The sequence below is a fragment of the Trichosurus vulpecula genome, chromosome 4, assembly GCF_011100635.1.
Source record: "Trichosurus vulpecula isolate mTriVul1 chromosome 4, mTriVul1.pri, whole genome shotgun sequence".
NCBI lineage: Eukaryota > Metazoa > Chordata > Mammalia > Diprotodontia > Phalangeridae > Trichosurus > Trichosurus vulpecula.
Window position 1 is genome coordinate 60,138,994 of NC_050576.1, and position 18,902 is coordinate 60,157,895.

Sequence of the window (18,902 nt, forward strand, 5' to 3'; positions counted from 1 at the left end):
AGAAAATGGTGTAACAATAGGAGAAACAGGCAACTGTTTCAAAAAAAGAAACTGACTGGGAAGGAAATTGAGGAACTTGATTTTAAGAGTTGCAAAAGTCAGTAAACATTAAGCTCAGTACTAGGTGCCTGGGATACAAAGAAAGGCAAAAGACAGTCCTTGGGGAACTCAATATCTAATGATTATTAACTATTATTCCTTTTTTAAAAAAATATTTATTTATTTAATATTTTTAGTTTTCAGCATTGATTTTCACAAGAGTTTGAATTACAAATTTTCTCCCCATTTCTATCCTCCCCGCACTCCAAGATGGCACGTATTCTAATTGCCCTGTTCCCCAGTCAGCCCTTCCTTCTGTCACCCCACTCCCCACCATCCCCTTTTCCCTTACTTTCTTGTAGGGCAAGATAGATTTCTATGCCCCACTGCCTATATATCTTATTTCCTAGTTGCATGCAAAAACTTCTTTTTTTGAACATCTGCTTCTAAACTGTGAGTCCCAAAATCTCTCCCCTCTTCCCTCCCCACCCACCCTCCCTAAGACGGCAAGCAATTCAACATAGGCCACATGTGTATCATTACACAAAACCTTTTCACAATACTCATGTTGTGAAAGGCTAACTATATTTTGCTCCTTCCTATCCTATCCCGTTATTCAATTTTCTCCCTTGACCCAGTCCCTTTCCAAAGGCGTTTGCTTTCGATTACCTCCTCCCCCTATCTGCCCTCCCTTCTATCGTCCTGACTTTTTTTTTAATCTCCTTCCTCTTTCTTTCCTGTGGGGTAAGATACATCTCCTTCCTCTTTCTTTCCTGTGGGGTAAGTTACCCAATTGAATGTGTATGTTATTTCCTCCTCAGGTCAAATCTGATGAGAGCAAGATTCACTCATTCCCCCTCACCTGCCCCCTCTTCTCTTCCTACAGAACTGCTTTTTCTTGCCACTTTTATGCAAGATAATTTACCCCATTCTATCTTTCCCTTTCTCCCTCTCTCATCCCTTGATTTTTTTAAAATATCATCCCTTCATATTCAACTCACTCTGTGCCCTCTGACTACACACACACACGTATATAGAGACTCAGATCTAAGCAGGCTCTGCACTCCTGCTCGGATCCGCCATTTAATTCCTCCCACCAGGTGGGTCTGGAGCCAAAAGCAACTTCAGCTGTAGTTCTGTCCTCAGAGCTGCACCATCTCCGCTGCCCCCAGGGCGGTGGCCGAACACCCGGAACTCCTTTCGCTCTGTCCCAGCAGCTTTTCCCACTAACCTTCTCTGTTGTCTTTGGTGCTTGTGGGTTGAGAAGACTGGTAACTGCCACAGCTCACTGATTCAGGGCGCTAGGGCCTGTTCCTCCGGACTCCCAGTCTGGTTGGTTCCCGTGCAGGCTCTGCTCTGCTCCCAACTCCATGGAAAAGACCTTACCCAGCAACCATCCAAGCTGTCCTGGGCTGGAGCCCTGTTTCCCTCTGCTATTTTGTGGGTTCTGCAGTTCTAGAATTTGTTCAGAGCCATTTTTATAGATGTGTGGAGGGTCCTGGGGCAGAGCTTTAGGCAAGTCCCAGCTTTCCAGCCATCATCTTGGCTCTGCCCCCTCTCATTATTCCTAATAACTTATTGACTATGTGATACCAGCAGGACAGCCAGTTCACATCTAAAGACCTTTGGAATTATGGGCTCCTGGTTATTTTGCAAAAAAGACCTTGCAAACCCACTTTACTTCCAAAGATCCTTGATGGAAGAGGTATCCTAATTCTGACACAGATCCTACCTACTCCATCAGCCAACAGATTGCTTGGCCCCCATAACTCCTCACCTGGAGACAAGAGTGTGCAGGAGCCAGCTGATGGTTAAATTTTTTAGGGTGAGAATTTACAACTGTAAATTGGCAGGTCTTCTCATGTTCTGTTGATTGTCCAGACAAAGTGATGGACAAATTGTTAATATGATGGATGTTCTGGGTACTTTTTTCTTCCCCTCCAAGAGCCAGTTATTAAACCTTCGCCAGCCCCACTGACTGGATGCGTTGTCCGAGGGAGCAGGCAAGTTCTTAGACTAAAAGCGCTGGAGCGCTGCGGGGCCTTGCCACCTGAGCCAGGAGCTCGAGTGCTCCGCTGGGCCACAGCTGAAGGAGCACTCAGGAACCCCTGAACTCACCATCAGGGCCCAAGCTGTCACTTAATTAGGCGAAGGCCCTTGTTCCGGGATGGACAGCATCCGCCCTAGGGTTCTGTGGAGCAGAAGCGCTGGGCAGGTGCCAGTGGACAGGAGGCCATCCCAAGCTTCTTGGATAAGGCTGCTCATCAGGAAGCCTCCCTACAAACGTCCGAGACCAGCCGTGGGCGCGCCTTCCTAGCCTCCACGCAGGAACATTCACCTAAATTAACACGCCCTCAGGGCCACGTGCAGCCCTGCCTGCCGGGAGACCGCTTTCATCCCTCAGGCCCCGCCCCCGCCTCCCTCGTAGCCAATTAGAACGCCACCTTCGGACCGCGGGCCCGCGTGCGCGCAGCTTCCGCGGCGCACACGGTGCCCTTCTGGGCGGGCTGCGCGCCGCCACCTTCCCATTGGTGGAGAGGGGCGGCCCGGCCCGGCGTTCTGCTGTTGCTAAGGGCGGGAGCCCGGGAGTGGCGCCTGGCGGCCCGTGGTGTCGCTGGCTCGAGGCTGCGCTGGTCCGCCGCCTCCCTGCCCTGCTCGGCCGCCCGCCTCACCGCCCGCCTGCCCTCCTGCCATGCCGAACCGCAAGGCCAGCCGGAACGCCTACTACTTCTTCGTGCTGGAGAAGATGCCGGAGCTGCGGCGCCGAGGCCTGCCCGTCACCCGCGTGGCGGACGCCATCCCCTTCTGCTCCTCCGACTGGGGGGTGAGGGGGCGGCCCAGGGCGGGGGCGGTCCGCGGCCCGGGAGCGGGAGTTGGGGGCTCCGGGCGGGGCGCGCAGGGGCTGGTCGGCCGCGCCCCTCCACCCCAAGCCGGCCCGGGGGGAGGGGGAGGCCGTCGCGCTTGTTCGCTGATTTGGGGTAATTGTCCGTTTTCTTGCCTTTTTCCCTTCCCGCCCCCTCCCCGCTCTCTCCTGTCGGTTCCCCCACCCCCACCCCAAGCTCCTGCGGGAAGAAGAGAAAGAGAAATATGCAGAAATGGCTCGAGAGTGGAAAGCAACTCAGGGGAAGGTCCCTTCGCCACCTGGGAAGCAGGTAAAAGTGGGAGTGAAGGAGCAGCCCCCTGTTGGGACGGAGGCAGGGAGCTTCGCCTCGAGGAAAGCACGGCCGTTTCATGGGCGGGCTCCTGATTTCTGGTTTTAAAAATCAACAAGCCCGTCCTCACTGCGCGTGTCTGTCTAGTGATAGTCATTGACCCGAGGTTATTTTTACGATGACCCTGCAGTTAAGAAATTCTCCCTGGTCAGTAAGGGAAAGAGCTTGGCCGGACTACGGATGGTTTCTGGGGTCCTTAAGGTCAAACTGGACTCTGAGGCATGGGCCCTTTATTTCTAAAACTGGGATGTAGTTGTTTTTTTCTTTAATTATGCAAATATGACTAGTTGCAAGAGGTAATAGCAAATAAATAAGCCTAGGAGACTTTAATGTATGGTTTGTAAGTGGGTAAACCTGGAAGTTGGAGGCATTTTATGATACTAAGTAAAATTTGTGCTCCAGTTTTACGTCAAGGACTGTGGAAATTTTTGGATTTTTATTTCTGTTTTCTTTCTATCCTTAAGTAGTAACATTTCTACCTGTGTCTTTTAACGACTTCCAATTTTTAGGTTTTGCTATGCTCTGACTCTGGGCACAGCAGATCAAATTATTTCTTTGTTAATGCATCCAATGTTGTTTCATAGCTGTAGATACAGAATAAGTTTTAGTAATGCTTTGGCTTGGCTTTTGACATTATAACTACATCTAGCACGGGGCTTGTTGCATAGAAAATTGTGCAGATTGTGTGAATATATATTAATTTAATTTTATTGTCTCTTCTTACCTAGAAACCTGTTCCCACAACATTCCTTGAATCAGTGAACCAGCTTCCCCCTGTAGAGACTCAGAATGTTTCACTTCCAGATGTCTCAAGCCTGTCTTTGAAGAGTGATCAGGGTACAGTCATGCTAATATATTTTGGGTACTTCCAAAGAAGATATCTAGACTGGTGGATAAATTAGTAAAAATATTCTGAAAGTACTTTGAAGAACGATGTTGAGCAAATATAGACTGGTTATGCATTGACTGAACTCTGTAGTTCTTTCTAGCTAAAAGTGATGATGAACAAGAATAATGGGGCCTTCTTCCTAACTGTTACCTTAGGTGACATAAACTGTTTATGTTGTTGTTCAGTCATGTCCCACTCATCGTGACCCTATGGACCATAGCATGCCAATGCTATCCATAGGGTTTTCTTGGCAAAGATACTGGAGTGGTTTGCCACTTCCTTCTCCTGTGGATTAAGGCAGACAGAGGTTAAGTGACTTGCCCAGGTCACACAGCTAGTAAGTGTCTGAGGTCGGATTTGAACTCAGGTCTTCCTGTTTCAGTTATACTTTAAATACCTATATACAAACTGTAAAGGTTGAGATGGGTTCTTGCAATAGCATAGCAAGTATTATCGCTGCATTTTCTTTATTAAGATCATAGAGCTAGAAGAGACCTTAGAGATTAGCTAGTTCAACACCTTCATTTTGCAGATGAGGAAACTGAGGCTCAGAGAGATTAAGCGACTTATCCCAAGTCACATAGGTATTAGAGTAGCACAGCCTGGATTTGTACTCTCGTCTTCTGACACCCAGGTGTGTCCCTCTTTTCACTGCCCATCTCTGTCCAGAGCACAATCAGGGTCCAGGCTTTGGCTTTCAGGAATTGTTGTACTTGAATAGGAGTGTGACTAACGTGGTAAATTAAGGTATAGCCTTTGCCACCTGTAGATTTGCAGATAAATGGGGAGGGCGAGGGTAAGGAACCAAGCGGGAAAGTGGGTGTAAAGTTGAGAATCAAAATGGTAGGAGACTTGTTTCCAGCACTTAACCACCTGTGTGTTTCTAAACAAGCTACTTTAACTTCAGTTTCCTCATTTGTAAAACGAGAATAATGGTTACATTACTTGGACCTCATAAAGTGGTCATGCGGCCCAAGCGAGACTCTGCATCCAGTGCTTTGTAAGCCTGAAAGCTCTATATAAAATGTCAGCTGGCTTTAATAGCTTTGCTGGGTCTAGCCTGATTAGGCCTCATTACCATAACGAACCTCTTCTCTTTCACTGAAGGTAGATTATAACCTGGCACAAGTTTTAGACTGCTGAGAAACAGTTACATCTTCCAAAAGCAAGATTCAGACATTTTATGAGTTCAGCTTATGTAAATTTGAACCCCTGTTCTGCGTCTAACTGACTTTCCAGTTGTTGAATTACTGTTATCTCCAGTGGCAAGGCTAATCATCTTGGGAATCTTTGAATCTGATCAAACATTTAACTATGTTAAATAGATCGTTCCTGTGGTGGTGATAAGCTGGGATTTAGAGGCCTGGGGTTTCAGTTAGGTGTTAGAAGTAAAGGAAAAAGACAAGTGAGGTGTTCAACACTTGAGTCAAGACCTAGAGTGCTAGCTTTGGAGAAAGGGCATACTTGAGGGACTTAGCGACTGATTTAAACTTTTTGACTCATATTATTCTTTCAGCTGTGCTTGGAAGATTTTTTTACTTTTTGAACATTTTTAGCCATGGAGAGTTACCTCCTCACTGTGAACAGCGCTTCCTCCCTTGTGAAATTGGCTGTATCAAATATTCACTTCAGGAAGGAATTGTGGCGGAATTCCACCGATTTATAGACCCAGGTGAGTAACTATGGAATAGGTAGGAGAGAGGAGGTAGGCCGTCTTAAGTGTATTTGTTTAGGTTCAGGTGACAATCCTCTGAAATGTAGCACAACCTGGGGTGGGGGATGAAGGTAGGGTGTGTGTGTGTGTGTGTGTGTGTGTGTGTATGTATGTATGTATGTACGTATGTATGTATCTGTCTGTATCTGTCTTAGCCTGATTGTGATAATTATGAAATGTGCCTTTCTCTTTGCAGAGGTCAACCTGTGTATTTGTACTCTTGATTTCAGACCTTGTCCCTTTCATTATCCCTTCTCATCTTCTGTGCCCCTGTATGTAACTGGCCCTTTGTTGCTGCCTACAGACATTCTCAGGTCTCTCCCATTCTTTAAAAAAAAAAACTTTTCACTTGACCCTGAAATCCCCACAAACTGTTGTCCTATGTAATGTTTTCCTTTCCTGTCAAAAGTGAGGAGAAATTACCTCATACTTCACCTCATACTCAGTTCTCAAATCCTCGAACTTGACTTCTGACTCCATCAGTGAGTTGAAATTGTTTTTTTCCAAGCTGACACTGATGTCTTTGTTACTAAATCCAAGGGCCAGAAAGGTCTGCGGGTTGTAAGACCGCTTCCCTCCTTTTTGTTCATGACCTTTTAGACTAGTTATCCTCCTCCATATTTGACCTTTTTTGTTAGCTCATCTTCCATGTCTGTCCCTCCACTAAATGTGGATCCCTTGGCTTATGTCCTGCGCCCTCTTCATGGTCTCCTCAGTTCTAAGAGTTTTGACTTGCAGGAAGCTGTTCTTCTAATTCCATATCAAGTGCCTGCTCATCATCTTTCCCAGAATGCCCCATAGGCATCTCAAACTCACCACGTCCTGATTTATCTTCTTCACATCCCCACTAAGTCTGTCCCACCTCTAAACTTCTAGATTTCTCCTAGAACCCCTATCCTTATGATAATTCAGCTTCACAGCCTCTGAGTTACCCAGAATTCTTCCCTTGGTTGCCAGGTCTGTCCGATATTTTTGGGTGTCCATCCTCTTTCCACTTATGTGGCGACCACCATCATTCTAGTTTTTATCTCTTCTTTCCTGGACTATTACAATAGTCTCCTGATTAGTTTCTATACTTTCTGTCTCTCTCTCCATACCCTTCTCCACATGGCTACCAAAATTATCTGATCTGTGCCTTGCTGCTGGACCCAGATGGCTCCAGAGGAGAGATTGAAGCTGGTGTCTTTGCACAGCCCTCCCTCACTTAAATCCAATTCACTTGCAAGTCATGGCATCACCTCCCTGATTTCATGGTCCTCTTCAAGGATGAAGGACAAACAGCAACAACCAAAATTATCTAAAGCATACATCTGCCTGACCATGTCTGACCATTGCCCTGTTCAAGAATTTTAAGTGGTTTCCTATTGTCTTAAAACCTGGCCGTTCTGGGTATTTTGTAGAGTGGTTTCTAATTCATGTATTGGCTTAAATAAATGTGTTAGCTGGGTGACCTTGGAGGTCTCTTCCAACCCTGAGATTCTACCTCCAAGAAGAAATAACATTTTCCAACTTGGTATTTAAGGCCATTTAAAACTTGGCCCTTTCCAGACTTATTTCACATTATTTCTCTTCATGGACTCAACATTCCAGCTAAATCAGGCTGCTTAGTTCCCACATTTCTTTCTCTTGTTAGCAGGCCTTTGCACAAACTGTCTCCCACACATAGAATGGACTCTCCCCTTGCCTCTTGGAATGTTGAGGTTTTCAAGCCTTGATTCAGGCACTGACTTCAGAGGAAGGGTTTTCCAATCGCCTTAGTAATTAGTGCTTTCTCTCTTTTTTTCTTTACTTGCCTGTTTATATATTACAGCCCCCAGCAGAATGAGAGTCAGGCTTATTTTTCATCAAGGCCCAGTGCCTTGTGTAGGGTAGATGCTTGATAAATTCTTGTGGAATTGAGTGATGGCATTCTTTCTTGAATGAAAGGTAGGGTTGACAAGTCTATACATTTTCATTGACTTAAAAACTATGAGAATTTTTTTGTTAAAGTTTGATAGCAGTTGAAAAAGAAAATGGTTAGGAGTTTGAAGTTAGGTGGTGACACTTGGATCTTGGAGTACTAGACCCCCTAAGAGGTCAGCTAGCCCAGTGGGCAGCATCTTAGCTTCAGATTTGGGCTTTACAGTGGACCGTGACAAAGCCAGAGGAAGCAGCAAGTGCCATGCAATGTTGCTGTGATGCCCATGCCTTCCTTGGGGCCTTACATGTAAGGGTTTTCTGTGATCTCAAGCCTTCCTTTCCTTGCAGCTGCTGCCAGCTGCTTAGCTACATATACTGAGAGACAGGTGAATGAGGCAGAACAGAGAGAAACCTCTAAGGGTATGGGGTTTTGGGAAGGACTAGGGTGACATAAATAAAGCCAAAGGAGAAAAATATAGGGTAGAAATGTGCATGTGCACAGGCAATAGCCTGAAGATACCAGTTTTCCCCTTGAGTCACAATGGCAGCTCTCTTCAAGGCTTCAAAGGGGCCAACATGTGAAAGAAAGATGACTTGTGCTTCTTAGTCCCGAAGAGCAGAGGGTGGAAGTGGCCTTTGAAGTAAGCTTAGTAGGCTTGATGTGAGGAAACGAATTCCTGACAATTAGGGGTGTGTAAAATGAGCTGTCTTGGGACATGGCAAGTCTCTTATTCACTAGAGGTCTGCAAGCAGAGGCTAGGCAGCCTGTTGGGATGTCCTAGAGGTGTTTGGGGTTTACATATTGGTCAGAGTACATGGCCTCTGTGATGCCTTCAACTCTTAAAATTTGTGTGATCTCTTGCTAAGAGAGCCACAAAAAATGCTTAAGGCTAGCCTTAAATTTCAGAAAGCTCTCTAAGTATACCATGTGTGCCGTGTGCAGTCATAGGGTGATTCTCCCAAAAAAGTCCCTGCCCTCAGGGAGCTTACAGGGTATGGAATGGGGAAGCAATATGTGAGCATAAGTAAATATGTAATTTGGGGTGCTGGTAAAAAGAGTAGTAAGTGGGAAGATCTGGAGCAGTTCTTGAAGGACCATAGGGGTCTCAAAAGGCAGAGGTCAGGAGGTAACATTTTAGGCAGAGGGAAAATTTGTGAGGGAGTGGAGAGGGAAATTGACCATTACATAGAACAAGAAGTTGTCCAGTTTTCTTGGAATGGAGATTACGGGGGAGACTAACGTGCTCTCAGTCTAAGTTGGAACCAAACTTAGAGTCTGTACTAGGAGTTTGTCTCTTTATCTAGAGGCAATAAGAAGCCATGGAAGCCTTTTGAGCATGTGAGTAACATGGCCAGACCACTGCTTTAGGAATATTAACTTAGAAGCTCTGTGGAGAGTATTTGGAAGGAGGAAGAGATTAGAGTAGGGAGACCCATTAGGAGGCTCTTGCAGAAGTGATCAGGGCCTGAACTTGGGGAAGGAAGGGCCTGTAGGTGGAAAGAAGGGATCTAATGGAAGAGATACTGTAGAAGTGGCATCTACAGAACTTAGCGATTGATCTGGCTACGGGATGAGCAAGGGTGAAGAGTTGGGATGACTGTAACATTTTGTGAGCCAAGATGGTGGTACCCTGATTGTTTGTCTTTCATTCTCAAAGAGGACCAGTGACATCAGGAAGGTGATGTCTTGATTTGCAAGTGAATTGGATTTAAGTGAGGCAGGGCTGTGCAAAGTCACCAACTTTACTCTCTCCTCTGGAGCCATCTGGATCCAGTCACCTGAACAGAAATAGGCATGGTAGAGTGGAAAAAGGAGGGAGAAAGAGAATTTAACATGACTTTGGGATGCTTAGGTAGAGAAGTCTAGCAGGTAGTAATAATAGAGGGTTAAAATTCAGGGGGAAGATTAAGAATGGTATCTAGAGTGGAGAGTAGAAGGCCTGGGACAGAGCCCTGGAGAAAAGCCCTATGTAATGGGTGGGAAGAAGATGATGATGATTCAGCAAAGGGAAACAGAAGTGGGCAGGTAGGTGGGAAGAGGAATTAGGGTCCAAGAGTGCATTAGAAGGATGAGGATGGTTGGGTGTCAGCTTTGTCTTAGAACATGGAGGAATTGAGGGCTGTTCTCAGGCTTAATTGAGCATGTTGGTTAAGCACGAGTGGGTAACTTGCTTGGTGGCCTATCCTCTTTTCCCCTGTCAAGGTTCTCCTGTGGCTATTTTCTTAAAAATATAAAAAAATAGAACACTAGACTGCATGTTAAAGTGAAAGGCTTTTATAGCCTATATAACTGAATCTTGTTAGACTACAAAACGAGAGTTTTTAATAGACATAATAGTGAAGATTACCCAGTTTTAATAACACATTATAAGTTAGCTATTTGCAGCATCCCCACAGTGTGTCCATTTCTGTTAATTGAATTCTGTTTCTTTCATTTGTTGTAGGTGAGGTGCCACGAGGCTTCCGGTTTCACTGTCAGGCTGCAAGTAAGTATAACAGACTGGGAAGGAGTGTGGGAACTGACCGTTGGAATTCTTCTGATGAAGAATATGTTAGGTCTAGAAGATTTGAGTTTGAGTGAATCTGGTTTTTCATTATTTGAAACTACACTGAACTTTGAGTTGAAGGAGAGCTGGGGTGTATTGTTGTAGTTACGTTGTCTGCTTAGGGGGAATGTTGAAGTAAAATATGCTGTGTAATTAATGGAGGACTGCATCATCTCTGTAGTCATCCTTTAGTCATAACAGGACCAACTGTTCTCTTTGTGGTGAAGCTTTTAAGTGAGATGTCGAAAGAGTCTTTAGCTTTCAGACCCAGGGCAGTGAGCAGGGTTTTCTGTGGAAAGAAGCAAGACTATTGCTTAAGTGCAGGGAGATGCTAGTATTTTTTTAATCCACATTTATAGTTTAAAAAGCAGAGTCTTTAAAGAATCTTTGCCAGGAATGGGGGGAAAGTTGTTGGAATTGAAATTACTATGTAATTATTTTTTTAAGAGTAAAATGAAGGGTGGAAATAGTGCCTGGTAGCATAGGTAATTGTGTGGTTTATCAGACTAGGATGGGTGTTTTTGTTTGAGAAAAAGAATGCTAGTAGAATTTGGACATTTTCTTACCCTGCTGTTAGGTTTAAAAAAAATCAGTTACATTAAACTCCTTTATTTCTTTTATAATCTATTTTCAGATTAACTAGGTTTTATACTCAGAGTTTAAAATTGCCTTGAAAGAGGAGAAACTTGAAAATTCTGTTTTTGAAAAGCTAAACTCTGTAACTACACTATCATTAAATATCTTATTCAGGAGGAGCAATTTCTAATATTCTGGAGACAATATTTGACATTTTGAGGGTGTGCTGTTAAATTGTCAACAGTTTAGAATATATTAGATGGACAGCCTTGTTAACTTAGTATCTGGCTCACCTCTGAGATCTGTTTCACTGGTTATCACAAATTCATATAGGTAAATTTACCATGTTGATAGGCTACAAAAATAAAGTTTGACACAGACTCCTGTGACTATACTATTATATTTTAACAACTTATATGTAGACCTGCCACCCGCTGAAGTCCCAATTGGCCTCTCTGCACATTTAAAATTCACATGAATTAGCTTTGTGATGTCTGCATGCTTTTATGGAAATCCCTATATAATACATTCAATGACTGTAGAATTGTCTATTAGGATAGTTTCTTATACTGTCCTAAATTTATTTTATTTGCTTTTATGCAGACCTTGTATTTAGTTTTCAAGCTAAATAACTACACATTTATGTCCTTGAACAGAAAATCACATTATTTAGTAGTACCCGTAGACTGCATGTAGTAGTGGATAGGTGTAAATGCACCCACATTTTCTGTGTTTAAGGGCCAACTCTAAAGAGCTGTTTCTAAACTATAACATTTAATATAGTTTGTACTTGTCGTGTTCTGTTGTCTCTTAATTAAGCAAGGAATTTTTTGGCACAAATAGATGTAGATAAAGAGAGTCAATCTAATGTATTTGAAATATGCCAGTTTAACTTAGCAATTTTAGCAATATAAGTCTGCCCAGAGATCCACTTAATAGATTTTTTTACTTGAATTCTCCTGAAATTTAAATTGTTAATTGGATGATGAAATGAAATGAAAATTGTTATAACAAAGTATATTCTTGAGTATGAAAATGTTCAATTTAATCACTTTGCTTTTTAAAAACAGAATATCTTATGAAATCTAGATATCTTATGGAACTAATTGATGGTCTTACTTAGCATTAATTACATCCAAATATTGGCTGACTTACTAAATTTTTGTCCTTCTAACCAATTGATTGGACTTAGTCATTTAATTATAAAGCAGTCCATATAAAAATATGAGATTTTCTATTGATGGATTTTTAAATTGGCAGGCTTGTATATAATAATGCCCTATGTATCTAGCATTCACATTCATACGGAACACAGGTTCCACTTGTAAATCAGATTAGAAATGGGCAAAGTAGTTGTCACAAGGCCCCATACACTATAGTCTGAAGGAGAAGATTGAACTTGAGCACAAACTTGGCTTGGGATTATATGTCAACTAAGGTCTGATCTAACAACCAAGGACAGGGAAGAGAGCTGGGACTTTGGAGTCGGACCCCAGCTTTTCTGCTTCTTGGCTCTGAGACCCGGCGAGAGTGGCTTCACTAATGTAAATGAAAGGCTTAATGGCCTCCGAGGTCCCTTCTGATTCCAAACCTTGCTTCGGTCCAACTTAATAAATATTGAGTGCCACATAGTGTAAGACCCCTGTTCCAGGGTCTTTAAACCCAAAATTCAGCTATCTTGTGCTTAAATCTTATTTTTTAATAAGTTAAAAATTGATTTGTTTCAATCATTTGTTGTATGATATGCCCGCTAAACATCTTTTGGCCCATTGGGCTTGAGGTCAACTGAAACAGCAGGCAGTTTTCATGTGGTCACTTAAGAGGTTTTGCCCCGCCCCTCAGCCCAAGTCTCCCTTCCCTGCTTAGATTCAGGGGAAAGGGATTTGGCCGTTAGCATTCCAGATGTTGGGGGAGGAATATAGCTACACATTTTTGATTTACCTCTTCCTTGAGTAAGGGGAAGAGAGAGGAGGTTGGTAAAGAGGAATTATGAGGCATAGAATAGGGTAGAAAAGGTAGCTTATGACATGGCCCCTATAGTCTCAGTAAACTAGTAATTAATAGAATGTAATATCCATTTTCAGGGTTTTTTTTCCATCATTCTTTTCGTATTTTTATCTGGTAATAAATCTTAAATACTGATGATATACTCCCTTCATCAATGCTTTTTATAATCTTCTCAGTATCCTCTCCCCACTTCCTTCCATTTGAATGTTAGTAAGTATAGCTTCATCTAATAATATGAATTAGTCCATCTTTATTTTGATCCTGCATTAAATCTATAAATGAGTTTGAATAGTAGTAATGATTTTTATTTCCTTTTTTCAACCTACCTTGTGTAGGGGACATTTGGCTATTTGGTTCTTCCTTAATTTCTGTCACAGTCACTTTGAGCTTGTCTTGCATTTCTTACTAAGTCTAAAAATTATAAATTAGACTCCCTTTCATTTTTCCCAATGCAGATTTTTCTCCTCTATTACTTTGGTCCGATAACTTATCACATCACTTATTTTTGCTTGAATTTCTATTGTCAGTCATTGCAATTGCGTAGGAGATTCTTGCCATAGAGCTAGAGGTTGTGAGACAAAAGTAGTTGCCTGTCCTCCGAGGAATGATGATTTGACTTGACTGAGAAAGGCAAGGGAAAAACTGTCCATGTGTAGGTATCTACAAAGCTCGAACCTTAGATGGTAACTGTAATTAGGAAGAGTGACAGCAAAAAAGACCAGAGGCAGGAGACAAAATCCAAGAAAGAAATTAGGGATAAAATCCATGAGCTCAACTTTGTACATACTTTGTGCATTTGTGTGTGTATATATAACAAGCAAAATGAACATAAACTAAGGATCCTTATGATGCTGAAGAGGTAGATTTGTCTCCCATTAATGGTGGGGGGACATGAAGAACTCAAACTACAGTATGGCTCTGGGAAGAAGGAGGCACTAAATTCAGAAGAAACAGGGTAAGTAAAGGAGAGCTAATTGGATAGTATACTCATGTGAGGAAGTCCAGAAACAGGAATCTGGGGAAGGTTGGTGAAGGTTAATTGAGATAGAAGCAATAATATTACAGTAGACAGCAAACCACCTGAACAGAAGAGAAAATTGAGAAGACATTGAGTAAACTCTTTGTGAGCTTGGCTGTGTAATAGGAATGGAGGACTTTAATTGACCAGCTAGCTGCTGGAACGCGCTCTCTCTCTCTCTGCCAGAAAAATGGAGCAGCTGAGACTTTACTGGTTTGCTTTATTTTCGTCTTTTCAAAGGTGGAGCAACTGATCTAATCTGATCACCTGGGTTTTTCCCAGATTCTCAGAAGCTGAGCAAAAAATTAAAATCAAAATCACTCACTTAAAATGTTGTTTATTATATGCCAGCTATTGTGCCAAATACAGGGGATACAAAGAATGGCAAAAACACTGTTCCTGCCCCCATGAATCCCTTAGATTATGGAAGAGAAATCACATAAATGAATAGTTATATAAAAGATGTATACAGAGTACATGGCAGGGAATCTTGGAGGGAAGGCCTTAGCAATGGGGGTAGAGAGAAGATAGGAGTGGTCTGGAAAAGGGTTCCAGTCTAGGAAAAGTAAAAGTTGGAGGTGAGAAGGCAGGGCCTTCAAGACATGGGAAACAGCCAGTGAAGAGGCATGAGAAGGAGAAACTCTTTGGTGGAGTAGAAATGATGAGAAATTTGAGGGAGAAGTGGCCATTCCATCTTAGAGCTTATGTTTGAGGAGAGTAAAACTAGACATAGTTTGATAAGCATCTGTATGTTTTTGGAGAAAATCACACGGGGAAAGGTAGCCCCAGGTGGTCTGGGAATCTCTTAAGAATGAGATCCAGGAGGCATAGAGGGAGTTGTGAGTTGTCTAAAGACAATTGTGGATGCACCAGAATCTCGCTAACCAGCTTGTATTTTTAGAAAACTTATGCAGACGGTGGGAACAAGTAAATGACTATGAATGTAAAAGCATGGCATGGTGCTGTAAGAACAACGTCAGAAGAAATGTTAATGCTCAGAATGAACTGAGGTTGGCAAAGAGGCCTGGGCATGGTGAAGAAGGTTTTGATTCTTCTGTGCTCAAAGAAAGGAATCAGAGAAAAGGACCAGAACTGCCCAGAGTGGATGGATGAGAGCAGAAGAAGTTGGCTCTTAGTTTGATTTTTTTTTCCTGTAAGGTAGATTAATCATAGACCATGGAAAATAGAACAAAAATCAATTGAGTTAAAACCCAAGACAAGTGGGGAAACCAAATGAACAGTAGTTGTCCTTGAGTTTAAGTACCAACCCCAGATGAAGTACACTCTAGGATGGGTGGGGAACCTTTTCATGTTGGAAGGCCACATTAATATGTAGCTGTAATCAAATCTGCGTTCAAGAAACTTCATTTAGATGTAATGTAAAATGTACATTGTTTTGTAAAAATATAACTACTACATATTTAATAATTTCAAAAAATGAAAACTATTTGTTAATTTTAAAGTTAATTATCCTTTTAATGCCTTTGTTGCGTCTGCTTTTTGTTGGAAAACGTTTGAACATTAGTTGACAGCATGGAGGTCTGTAGTTTCAGTTGATCCTCTAGAGTATCAGTCATTTGTGACCTTAAGGGCGTCTTGATTTGGGTCAGGTAGGAGAATGTAGATTCACAGCAATAAGTGTTTAAAAAGCAAGAAAGCATCTTTTGGGCATGTTGCTGAAGGCATGGGTATTCTACTGCGTTTTTCCATATTTCAGTTGGGTCTTTCTTAGCATCAAGCAGTAGCTTTAAAATGTCATCTACTGAGAGCTCAATCAATTTCATCTGTAGTTCTTTAGGTGCCTTGGCGTGATATCAACCAGGTGAGGCTGAAATGTTACTTTGAGTGTGGTGTCATGATTCTCAAAGTCAGTGAACCTTTAATTGTATTCTCCAGCTAATAGGTCTATAACAGCTGCATATTCTTCGATGATTCACATATATCATCATCCTGCTTATCAATGACCTTTGCTTACTGGGGAAAACATTCATCTGAAAATTCCTTTTCAAGAAGGGGTTTGAAAAGAGAGAGCTTTTTTTGAAATGCTTGGATTTTTTGCCACATATCATTAGTTTTACCTTGCAAAGAAATATTCAAGTTGTTTGGATTTGACCTGATACCACACAGAAATGCAACATTCCTATAGAAATCTTTTTTCAATAATTCATATTGTTGATTCTGTTCTTCATAAAATTTAATGATCTGTTCACACAGAGGAAAAAGTTTGGCTATTACCTGTTCCTGTCCGTGTGATAGCCAATGCACTTTAGAATGATATGGCAAATCCACACTAGATACTCATCATTCAACTTTAGCATGAAACTGACTGCCATGTTGCATTTGCAGGAATATAGTCAACAATACTTATAACTTGTTGCAAAGTGTCATTTAAAATAGTAACTTTAGCCCGGATATTTTGCTGATGCAAGATACAATGAAAAGAGAGCATCTGGAGCTGTTAATACTTTTTTTATCTGTGCAATAAACTCTTCTCACTAAATTTACCAAATTCAGTCTGACTTCATGACATTTATCTTGAAAGTTGTTGAAGATATTTATTCCCTGTGTTCTGTTTGTAACTTTTTGTAGCAAAGAAAATCTATTGTGGCCTGAAAGAAGTATAAAACTTGTGCCAAGTCAGTAGTATCAGTTAATTCATCTAAAGCAATTGAATAATATATTTTCCTTTTAAAGTTTTGCATGAAGTTCTGTTAAGTTGAAGGCTAATTCATGCTGCCAGTCAGTTATGGTTCTCCTTGAAAGAGGCAGCTATTTGTACTTTAAAATGTTATCGGGGTCCAAGCATCCTACAACTTCATGACAGTGCATTCTTTCACAATTTCTCCATCACGGAGTGGCTTCCCTTTTTCCCCTGCATGTATAAGCTACTTTATAAGTTGCTTCAGTGGCGTTATTTACTGGTCTTATTGCTGCTTGAAAGAATTGCCTTTGCTTTTCGTCTTTTAATTTTTGCAGTACAGCCTTTCCCCCTCACCCACTGATTTAAAATATTTGTGGGCCGTATGAGTGTTATAATGCTGATAAGCATTGAATTTCTTTAATGTTGAAATTGCAGTATCGCAAAGCAAGCAAATCATCTTACCTTTTTTTTTTTTTGGAGAGGAGAAGGCAGGGCAGTTGGGGTTAAGTGACTTGCCCAAGGTCATACAGTTAGTAAGTGTGTCAGATGTCTGAGGCTGAATTTGAACTCAGGTCCTCCTGACTCCAAGGCCAGTGCTCTATTCACTGCGCCACCTAGCTGCCCCAAATCATCTTATCTTTAGCAGAAACAAGGTAATATTGCAATTCCCAATCCTCATTAAAAAAAATCTGTTTTCTTCCTTCTCTTGGTCTTCTTTGACATGATGGGCTGTTAAGCAGACAGGATTTAAAAATACTATCGAGCTATACAACTAATCACAAATTCCACTTGAGACAGAAACCTAGTGCACCATTGTCAAAAGCTGATAACAAACTGCTGTATTCAACCCCTGTAAACTCTTTTTTTTTTCATTTTTTTTCCCCATAAACTCTTTCCAACCAGCCTCATGTGGTAGTGGTACCAGTCAGGTGGGGAAAGTTAGAACTAATAATGAGTGTAGCAGCAGTCAATTTAGCCCTTATGGCTTACTAATGCTCTGGTTGTGCCAGTCAATCCAGCAGGATTAGTTCGTTGAAATTTATGCTTTGGTATTTTAAATACGCTCATTTTAAAAATAAAATAAAAATATGAAAGACAGACAAAAGCATATTAATTAAAAGGATTGTTGAACCACTCACAAATGGAGAGGGAGAGGCTGGAGAAGGGCAAATGTTGTCTCCCTTTTCTTAGAGAGGAATTGATCAGAGTCTTCAAACTAAATGCACTTTTTGTGTCCTAGAAGTCTAGAATATTATTGAACGGATGGTTAGTGAGCCTCTAGAAAGGTAAACATCATGACAAAAAGCCTTTGTGGCTGTCAAGAAAAAGTCATGCCAGACTAACCTTTCTTCTTCGTACTTGGCCAAGGGTGATATGCTGGTAGATCAAATGATATAGGCATAATTTACCTAGATTTTAGCAAAGCATTCTCCAAATGTCTTCATGCTATTCTTATGTCAAATGACCAGACTGCCTGTTCCCCATCCCCAAGAGTTTTAATGGTTCAGTGTCTCCTTGGTAGGAGGTGTCAAATAGAGTGCCCCAGGGATCTGTGTGCTGATCAGTGTTTTTATGTCACAAGGGTAAAGACATGTTGATGGCTCAGCAAAGAGGTAGACAGCAAGTAACACATTGGATAGCAGATGAGGATCCAGAAAAGATTTCAACAGGTTAGAGACTATCAGGACAAATCTAATAAGATGAAATTTAACAGCATAAATGTAGCCTTTCACTTAGACATTTACAGCTGTGCAAGCTTATCAGCCAAAATTATCTTCCTAAGGCATAGGACCAGCCGTTCAAATTGTTCTTCAGTCATTTTTCAGGCATGTCCGACTCTTCATGACCCCATTTGGGGTTTTCTTGGCAAAGATACTGCAATGGTTTGCCATTTCCTTCTCCAGCTCATTTTACAAATGAGGAAACTGAGGCAAATAGGGTTAAGTTACTTGCCCAGGATCACATAGTCGGGGTGTGAGGTTGGATTTGAACCCAGGTCTTCCTGACTTCAGGCCCAGCACTCTCTCCACTGTGCCACCTCTTTGCACAGAATTTAAATATTCTGCACAAAAGCCTTCAGTGACTTCTTTTGCTAGAATAAACTGGGGAGGCCTTCACAGTCCAGCTCCAGTCTGCCTTTCTAGCCTTATCTTACCTTTCTTCCCTTTTTGCATGGACTCTCAACTGACTTATTTTCTGTTCCCTAACTTGACATTCCATCCATTGCCTCTGAGCTTTCACCAGGAGTCATCGACTAGAATGAACTCTCTCCTCTTCACTTCCTCCCTGAACTCTTCTGAGGATTAGCTCAGATGTGACCATCTCTATAAAACCTCCTCTGATCTGCTCAGTTAGTGCACT

The 18,902-nt window shown here is 42.0% G+C and overlaps 2 protein-coding genes across 3 annotated transcripts in view; one reads left to right on the forward strand and one right to left on the reverse strand.

Moving 5' to 3' along the window:
• ILDR2 (immunoglobulin like domain containing receptor 2) overlaps positions 1–2,568 on the reverse strand; it is a 92,906-nt gene extending 90,338 nt beyond the window's left edge. Inside the window, exons 1-2 of the mRNA XM_036755483.1 lie at positions 2,484–2,568; positions 2,000–2,125 (exon numbers count right to left, since the gene is read on the reverse strand). Coding sequence (XP_036611378.1) covers positions 2,000–2,125; positions 2,484–2,568 — 211 coding nt within the window. The remainder of the gene's footprint in view (positions 1–1,999; positions 2,126–2,483) is intronic.
• Positions 2,569–2,731: 163 nt separating this feature from the next.
• Positions 2,732–18,902, forward strand: part of MAEL (maelstrom spermatogenic transposon silencer) — a 36,192-nt gene continuing 20,021 nt past the window's right edge. The window contains exons 1-5 of one of the 2 annotated variants that reach the window (XM_036755988.1): positions 2,732–2,863; positions 3,099–3,191; positions 3,980–4,088; positions 5,657–5,812; positions 10,198–10,239. In XM_036755988.1, the coding sequence (XP_036611883.1) occupies positions 2,732–2,863; positions 3,099–3,191; positions 3,980–4,088; positions 5,657–5,812; positions 10,198–10,239 (532 nt within the window). The remainder of the gene's footprint in view (positions 2,864–3,098; positions 3,192–3,979; positions 4,089–5,656; positions 5,813–10,197; positions 10,240–18,902) is intronic. The other variant, XM_036755990.1, reaches the window with a different exon arrangement.